General features: G+C 37.7%; 1 protein-coding gene across 3 annotated transcripts in view; it reads left to right on the top strand.

Annotated features, from left to right (window-relative positions):
• Nucleotides 1-768: 768 nt before the first annotated feature.
• The window catches only part of IFT88 (intraflagellar transport 88), a 49,912-nt gene continuing 41,330 nt past the window's right edge, over nt 769-9,350 (top strand). For all 3 annotated transcript variants that reach the window (XM_009890630.1, XM_009890629.1, XM_009890628.1), the window contains exons 1-7: nt 769-886; nt 1,919-1,981; nt 2,243-2,299; nt 4,003-4,056; nt 5,939-6,002; nt 6,079-6,148; nt 7,145-7,235. In XM_009890630.1, the coding sequence (XP_009888932.1) occupies nt 782-886; nt 1,919-1,981; nt 2,243-2,299; nt 4,003-4,056; nt 5,939-6,002; nt 6,079-6,148; nt 7,145-7,235 (504 nt within the window). In that variant the 5' untranslated portion in view covers nt 769-781. The remainder of the gene's footprint in view (nt 887-1,918; nt 1,982-2,242; nt 2,300-4,002; nt 4,057-5,938; nt 6,003-6,078; nt 6,149-7,144; nt 7,236-9,350) is intronic.

Raw genomic sequence — 9,350 nt, 5'->3', positions numbered from 1 at the left:
CGGGACCGACCCTCGGTGGGGTGTGCGGCGCTTCGGCCTGGCTAAGGCTTAGCTGCTAAAGTGCGCGTATTTCGTGTTACAGCTTAAAACGAATGTTCTCTTCTTGATATTTTTATGGAAATAGGTAGCCAGGCAAAGAGAGACCCCATAGTGCCCTCAGTGAGGGAAGGACCGCAAGGTGAATGCAGCCGTATTGCTAAAGTATTTGTGGAGAAAGACATTGTGACCCGGGCTTCTTTAATTCTGGGTGTTAAACCAGCTTGAATTGAAATGGTGAAATTATATGAAGAATGTTTCATATAGAGAATAGCTGTGGCTATGTTGATGTAAGGATACAAGTGAAGGAAGATTTGAAGCTAGAAGAGGTGTCTTTCATTAGACTACTATGGTTTGGCCTAATAAAAAAAAAAGGCAAACTTTAGCATATGAGAGAATTATCTTAAATCTGAATTACCTGCAAATGTAAAGATAGTATTCTAAAAGTAATGCAGTTTCTTCTTGCAATCATTTAGTTTTAATGATAAATATCTTTAAAACAATGTTCTGACAGTGGTATAAATGCCTAAAAAAATCTAATTCTATTAAATGGTGCCATTTAATATTGTTTATAGTTGTACCCTAGTTTTTATGATTAATCACACCTTATTTTTAATTTCAAAGCCAGCAATTAAAAACTAAAATTATATTTGAGCTCTTTTGAACTTGTAAACCTTATTACTATTTGTATTTTACAATTTAAAAGTTATGTATAAAACCACAGAGGTGATATTTGGCATGTTAAATGTTTCACAGAAAAATGATGCAAAATGTGCATCTGGCTCCTGAGGCTGATGAAGATGATCTTTATTCTGGCTACAATGATTATAATCCCACGTTTGACACAGAGGTAAAAATATTTGCCATTTCCTACCTTCTCCATACATAGGATTTTAACTTCTAAGTACAAGATAACAAGTGGGTACAGTCACGCGCAAGCGTACTACTGCTTTAAAGATACATTTTCTTTGTTTAGCAAGAAATATATGAAGTTTGACCAGGATCTTTTTGAAAAGTTATTTTTTGATAGTTTTCTATTCCAACAAAATGCCTGTGCGCATCTTATAGCGGATCTAATACGCTTTAACGGTTAGAATTTATGAAGGGTAAAATCCTAGTTGTTTGAAGGCCATATTCACATTCACGTGCATTCAATGAATGGTGTTTCCCAGACAGTGTGCAGCAGCAGCAAGTTTTCTGACAAAAGAGGCTTCTTATTGGCCAATAGGTCACCGATCTCTTGCTGTGCTGCATTTGAAGGAGGTAACAGTAGAGTGGAGTCCTACAGTTCTCTGTGCAGTCGGTAGAGTTCTGGGATGACTTACGGTAACCCTGCAGACCACTTTTTGGTGACTGCTGCTGTAGTGGAATTGGAACAACAAGGGTGGTCATTTGGTCCAAACCCACTACTTTGCTCAAAGCATGGCCAGTGTTGCAAGACTTGGCATCTTGTGTGAAATCCCAGTGCCAAATTCATGGGAGTTGCAGCGTGACCACAGAGAAATGAAATATCTAAATTATTGGCATGATGGACATTAATGTTAAAATTTAGAAATAGTGCTAGTAGTAAACTTCTGGACAGAAATAAAATTTCATGCCATGTTTTAACACTAAAGCTCTGCTTCCTTACTGGGTTTTTATTTTTCAGAGAATAATGATTTTTTTTACATTTCCTAACCTAAAATACCAAAAAAGATAGGCCAAATAATATAATCATTATTTATTGCCAGTAAAACCTGTCACTCAGTTATCTTCAAGTCAAGTGTCTTTGGAAGAATAATTGTTTTTACCTGTCTGCTTTCAGTAGGCCTAAGGTTCTGGAATTGTGGCTTTGGGTGTTGTGGCTTTAAAAGGGTTGATATTTTTATTTTATCTTTCCTAGGATTTAGAAAATGATGTAGCTTTTCAACAGGCGGCAAGAACAAGTCACGGTAGAAGACCCCCTGTAAGTACCTTTCAAAATACATTGCAATAGTATAGACCTTCTCTAGAGTCCTAGCCCTAATTTTGGCACCGATACAAACTTATCTTGGGAATCTCTTACCTTGTTTTGTCTACTACTAACTAACATGAAAATACAGACTTTTGTTATTTATATGAAAACATAAGTAAAAAATTCACCATAGAAACTATATAGAAAGACTAATAAATAACACATATGGTTGTTAATTGGTGGGACATGTTTTTTTTGTTTTTTTCCACCTAGGTGACAGCCAAAATTCCTGGTACATCAGCTTCAAGACCTTTAGCTACTGGATTTGGGGTAGGTTTTTGTTCTGTTGTATTCTTAATGAAAATGAGGTATTTACCAAAAAATAAATTTGCCATTTAATCCCTTGCACAAAGTGAGCTCTTTTTATCTAAGTATTTCCTTCCAGTGACCTACATGTATACATTAATGTTAATTCACAACTCCATGCTTGGTCAAGGCACAGTTACTGATTTTATTTTTTTTTTTTCCTCCTCCCAAGCCATACAGCAAATCAGCTTCTGTACTGCATAAGGCAGTAGATTCCAAGGTATTAACCTGATTTTCTTGCAGGGAGAACTGTGGGGGTAGTTATTTGGTCTTGGAAAAGTTTTCCGAAAGTTAAGGTGAAATTAAGTCTTGAAAAATATAGGTTTTCAAACCACCTTTAGTTTAATCAGAAAAATTTGTTGTATGATTTGGTACACTTAACCTGTTGTAACTATTAAATAACTAACACTTTAACCTGGTTTGCTATGGAAACAGAAGTTATGCATTAGTGGTATATCCACTGTCCCATTATCCCAATAAATTTTCAACCTGTTAGCCTGTTTCAGTCAAATTTGAAAAGAGTGCTTTTAGATGTAAAGTTCCTGTAAGTTTTATGACCAATAAAAAAGGGACGTCACATTGCTTTAGATCTCTTATGCAAGTTAGCTGGGTAACAATTTCAAGAACACCTAAATTCTATTATGTCATTGAAATGCAACCTTTACTCTGAACCTTCTATTGCCTGCACTGGATATATTCCTTTTGAGATTGCTTTTTCTTAGCAGTTGTATTTCAGATGTTTGATGTAGTACCATGCTGTGACAGGAAAAGCTATTTTGTTAACGGAGTTCACAAAAAGACACTTCCTAAGGATAATAAAGACTGAGATGTTTCTCTGTAATAGTAGAGCTAGAAACCTCCAAAGCATTGTCCAGTCCACAGTACTACATGTTTTAGTCTACAGATTTGCTTCTCCTACACTACAGTCCTTGTTAATATAGATTCAGTCTTATGAAAAACAATCATGCTGTATGATGAATAGTGGCTAAAATAGTAGAACATAGGCCTCTGAGTGGGAATTAGGGGAATACTTTTTCATGGCCTGAAACCCTTTATTTTTGTCTGTTTGTATTGTATATTTGTAGCAACCTTTAGCACTTTAGTAGTAAATACTTCACATTTATTTCTTTACATTTTTAACACTACTACAGAAGGATGGTATGTGGCATGTCAACTAATGGAAAAGATATCCATTGGCAGTTTCAAAGTATATCTATATTTATTGTACAATAAATCTTCATGAAAGTATGACTTAAAATCTGCCCCTGTATTAATCTCTTATCAGCTGTAGTCAGAATCTTACTGAAATATTTTGTGTAAATTATTTGTTCAGTTTAAAGGTAGTAATTTGAGTAATTCAATAGTGGAAAGTACTGCTGCCTCAGATAAATTTCTATGTTTTTTTTTTTTTTAAAGTCTGACACAGATGACCGAATACATAAAAAACAATACTGTGAATTTGTGCTAACTGGAGTATTCAACATTTTAAGTCTACCAGGCACTGTCAGTATATTGTGTATGAATAACATGAATGGGAATTTTACTGTGAACTTACATGAGAGTTAGATCAACCCTTAAAACTCAATGTTGAGAAGACTGTACATAACCTTTACAGGCTTCTAATGCTTTGTGAGTGCTAGTTTCAAACAATTTGCTTATTTTTGTAGTCAAAGGCAACTTTAACTTCGTCTATGGGAAGACCAATGACAGGAGCTATACAGGTAAAAGTTTCAATATTAACATATTTTATGTTGATTTGGAACAATGAGGTTTTCTGATAAGTGTTTGGGTTTGATACAAGTATTTAAAAGTCCATTAAAACAGTACAATTTTTTACACTGTTTTAATTTGTCCTTTTTAGAAAATACTACTGTCAGAAGCCATGAGGGTTGTGATGAGTATTTTGTTTGAGCACAGGTTTGGAAGCAATACCAGTGTAGTGCTCTTTAACACTTATTGACATGCAATGAGTAATTTTACTTTGAAATGGAAGAGAGAGAGATTCTGATTGTTGTGTTTTTCTTATGCACTTATACTCTAATAAGAATCTGCTGCAATTTACCAATGACTTTCCCACCACCACCCTTAAGTATATCTATAGGCACTGTATTCTTTTATGTCAGCCCAGGTGGGAAACAGGAATTATCAGGGAGCATTAAGACTAGTGCTGCTCACTAAGGGAAGATAAGCCAGGAGCTTAGGCGAAAATCGCATGGCCAGCAGTGCAGGGCCCTCACCAGCTAGGACGCAGTCCTTCAATACCTGAGCAAAGCCAGTAGGATCCACCTAGAACTGGTGGCCATGTCCAACCAAAAGTCCAGGATGCAAGGTAGTATCTGGGTGATGAGGCAGGTCCAAGGTCAAGCCAAAAAGTCAATGCACAGGGTTAGGACCAATGATCACTGGCCAGGTCTGCAGTGACAAGGCAAGGTGAAGATCAGTCCAGGAGGTCAGTCCACAGGTTGCAATCTGGATCAAGGGACTCTGTGGCCAGGCATAGCTGTGGCTGATGTGGAAACCAGTAGTCCTCCAACAAAACTCAGGCAGGGGCTGAGGGGCCACAGTTGAGCTTAAATAAAGCTCCTGGACCCATGGATAGGGTATGTGGCTGAAGGCCACAGGTGAGTCTGGTCAGGGCCATTAAGGTTTATTAGTGCACTCAGTGTCCTGACAGAAAAGTTTAATAAGCTGGCATGGGATAGGGTCAGACATTCTTGTGTTGGGAGGCAATGTCTGGTAATAAGTTACAAATACAAAAAAATTGTAGTTTGTTTCTGCCTCTCTTGGTTTAGATAAAGTAAAACATTTTGATCCATAATCTCATAGGATTCTCTTTATTGTCAATAAAAAAGCAACTGAGTTCTGAAACAGTGTGGCAGTAGGCTAGAATACATTACAGATCTCAAGACCAACAATTCTTAAGAATTTTCTAAAAGTAAAAGATGTTTTGAAATCAAGTATTCTGAACACATATAAAATTTTCATAAAGTATTAAGCGTTCCTTTGTGTCAGTTACAGTTGCCAAATAGTGTTTGCTTCTCTACTTTGTAGACAGTTGTCATGGAATACCAGGTTGGAAAGGACCTCAAGGATCATCTGGTCCAACCTTTCTTGGAAAAATGCACAGTCTAGAGAAGATGGTCCAACACCCTGTCCAGCTGAATCTTAAAAGTGTCCATTGTTGGGGAATCCACGGCTTCCCTGGGGAGATTATTCTAATGGCAGATTATTCTCATTGTGAAAAATTTTTGTCCAATGTCCAATCGTAATCTCCCCAGGAGTACCTGGTACCCATTACCCCACGTCTTTTCCATGTGACTCCTTGTAAAAAGAGAGTGTCCGTCCTCTTTGTAGCCACCCTTTAAACACTGGAACATGTTGATAAGGTCTCCCCTAAGCCTTTTTTTCTCACGGCTTAACAAACCCATTTATATGGTGTATAATATTTGAGAAATAAAAACATTTTTTAAAATACTCAGTTTACTGAGGTGGTGACAACTAGGTTTTGTATTTAAACGTTTTGTAATACGTAACTGATGTCTGTACTGTCCACAGTCTGTTTTTTAGGAAGATTATCTTAATATGTTTTCCTTTTTATTTAAGGATGGGGTTGCTCGACCAATGACAGCAGTGCATGCTGCAGGTTACACTAAGGCAGCTATGAGAGGTACGGTTTGTAGAAATTGCCAGTTGCCAGAGGGAGATGTTATTTTACACTTGTCAGTACTCTGTTAATTTTGCAGGTTCTTCATTTGATCCTCTTGGCCAAGCAAGAGGTCCTGCTCCACCTCTGGAAATGAAAAATTCAGACAGGTTTGTTCAGTTTTGTGTTAAATTATTTCGAAGCATTAACAGCAGCCAAAGCAAAAAACCAACCATGGGTGTAGTTTAAAAACATCCAGCCAGTTACAAAATCCTGAGGGGCCAAACTCTTAACTTTGTGGAATAATGCCATAAACACTTATGTTTGTGGTTAACTGACTTGTCAGAGCAGTTGCACTGACTTTCAGAAATGTCTGATATCAGTGATTTCTGGTTCTGACTGTAGCTCAGCAGCCTGGATGTAGTCGTTGCCACACAAATGCTGTGATACTTACATAGAATTGTGGAGGATTATGGAAGAGAGCGCGACAGGCAAGGAACACCATGATTCATGTAACTCTCTGGGAAGAGCTTGGGGGAATTTCGCCTGCTGTTCCTCCCTGTTGACTCTGACCTTAGCACTTGAGGTAAAACTCAGGTTGTGAAAGTTTTGTAGGCTGGCGTGAATGTTGGAGAGTTCACTGAGAACAAGTCATTGGGCTTTTCAACACAAAGGTGGTATTCCTCAAATGTAGCTATATAGGAATAGGGAATCCTATGGAAATGTTTGGTTATTTAACTGAGGAGAAAATCAAGACGAATAATAACTTTTTATTAAAATGTGCATTTGCAAGCTATACTTTGGAGGTATCTATGCAAATACAGGTTCAGTTAATTGCTCTTAATACAATATTTCATTTCACTAGGTGTTTGATTAGAAAGTTTTACCAGCCCATCTGTTTGTTCTGTCATTACTTCTCCTGAACAAACTGGGTCCGTGAAATTTGCTTGTCTGTTTTGTTCTCATAAAAAGGCTTATGTTTTCTTAGGTCTCTGTTCTCACATTAAAAGTGTTGAATGTGGTGTCTTTGGAGGATCTTCTCTGGGTATAGTTTCACATTATATTTTCTTTGATGGGAAAACCAGTTAGTTGTGACATGTGCTATGACACTTTTTCTACCAAGAATATCCTGTGTAAAAATCTGTTTATTGTTACTTTTATTTTAGTTCAGAAGAGAAGATTAGACAGTTGGAAAAAAAAGTAAATGAACTGGTTGAAGAAAGCTGCATTGCCAACAGCTGTGGAGACTTGAAATTGGTAATTTTTCTGGATTTCACTTCACTTTTGCTATTACGTGAAGAACAATTTGTGTAGATAGATGTTTCAAACTGACTTGGGTTCAAATATTTCAAATTATTAAAATCATCTTAATTCTAATTTTGCTATGACTCTTCTAATCCAGTGATACTTTGTATTGCCAAAAAAAAAAAGGTAGGAGCTGTATTTCCTGTGTATATATTTAAGACTGCAGTGTTACAAAAAATGCCTTCCCCATATCTCCATTGGCCTCTTCAGATGGGTCTGATCATTAGTCATACTGGCACAGATTTGCCCAGTCTAACCTATGGACTCTAGGGGAGTGGGTGACCCTTCTTCAATACCAGGCTTGTAATTGGCATCTTTCCAGCATTTGATCCTCAGATGTGTAAGGATCTTGTCTGAGTGACATTCTGTTTCCTTGATGTCGCTTCAGCTTTTTTGATAATTTAATTTTCATCTAGGACTGGTGCTCAGCACCAGGGTCAGTCTCACTTAAATCACCTCCACAGTACCCTGTGTCAGGGGCTGTTTGGTGCTATAGCATGTGGTAAACACTGTATTGTTTCTGTTGCACCATAAGGGGTCAGCATCAAGATAAACTATTTCATCTTCTTTCAGTCCTTCAGACAAGGGGACCTTCCAAGCTAAGCAAACCCTGAAGGGCGAACACTAGTATCCTTCATAGGACAGTGGCGATAAAACACATTAACTTCGGGTTCCAGTGTGTCAAAATAGCCTCTAACTCTTCCTTCTTAGGACAAGGCTTATGTTTGATTCCATATGCTTTGGTGTTGCTAGCTCCAGCTCCTAAACTACGGGAGGCTGAGCAGGCTCAACTGTTAGAATTAATGAGATACATTAGGTTCTCAGGGATGTAGACTTCCTTTGTGCTCATCTGTTGCCCTCTCAAGTTGGTGGCATTTGGTCCATAAGGGGAAAAAAATTAACTAGAGCTATGAGAGTTGATGTTTCTTGCTCAGTCATCTGAGCTGCGACTTTTTTTAGTCTAGGAGTGTATTTGAGGAGGTATTGTTTGAGTACAAGAATGGGTAAAGCATCTTTCCTGATCTGCTTAATGCTGTCAGATACAGATCCTAGGCTAGATGGCCTTTGGTTCAATCAAATTCTCATGTTTTGGGGACTTAAGATCTCCAAAATTCATTACAAGGATTGCAAATGGTCTGTAATGGTTTGAGCCTTGCTACAAATTGGGAAAATGGCACTGTTTGTCCATTGTACACACTGTCTATTTTTGTGAATCAATCAATAGGGTTGTAAATTGTTAGTGTGGTTACTTGGCACAGTTCTGGCCCAGGCTAACACACATTTTTCTAAACAGTTCCTAAATATGGTTGAAAGTTACTATGGATAAAGAGCTATTTTCAATAGGCAGTTTGAATGCATTTGATCTGTTGTAGAGGGTACTATAGCAGTGTCATGCCAGTTAGTTGTAGCTAAATAACAGTCTGTAGCCCATTTGATTTACATCTAGTATAGATCTAATTAGTGAATTTAAGCTGTTTGGACAAGTTAGCACTTTTAATAAATGTTGTCTTTTTGTCTGACAGAAAGGACTATTTATCTATCCGCACTGTGATTCAGACAATTTCAAATATCTCTTTTGGTCCTAGGAAACATGGTGGGTACAGCATCATTTAATCTTACTTCAGCTGTCTTAATGTATGGGTAGTCTTAGCTGCAGTTTGGATCTGTTAAGAAGCATGCAGCCCATCTTTTGATAGATCATCTTTGTTCAGGAGTCTTGGTCTTTACATTGAGATCTACCATTCATTCAGCTCTCGGGAGCTGCGCTGGACCCAGGGACATTGAGGGCTTCCTTATCTTGAAGGGACTTTATATTTTCTGGTGATCTTCACACACTGGGAAGGCCTCATTAGCTCTTTTGTGCAAGGTAATATTATGTGCCTGTGTGATGCTTCTTATCAGGCTACGTAGGTTACCCGTAAAATCTTATAGTAGTAATCCTTTATTTGCATGTTTCAGGCCTCCTGTAGGTAAGCTATTCCATGTTACAGTGGCAGGAGCTGCTCCTTGTTTGTTGAAAAGTACCCAGCATTTCATTAAGAAGCCTACTTGGTTCGAAGTTTTCTC

This window comes from Charadrius vociferus, unplaced genomic scaffold (genome assembly GCF_000708025.1).
Source record: "Charadrius vociferus isolate BGI_N301 unplaced genomic scaffold, ASM70802v2 scaffold278, whole genome shotgun sequence".
Taxonomy (NCBI): domain Eukaryota; kingdom Metazoa; phylum Chordata; class Aves; order Charadriiformes; family Charadriidae; genus Charadrius; species Charadrius vociferus.
This window is presented reverse-complemented; position numbering and strand designations above follow the sequence as displayed.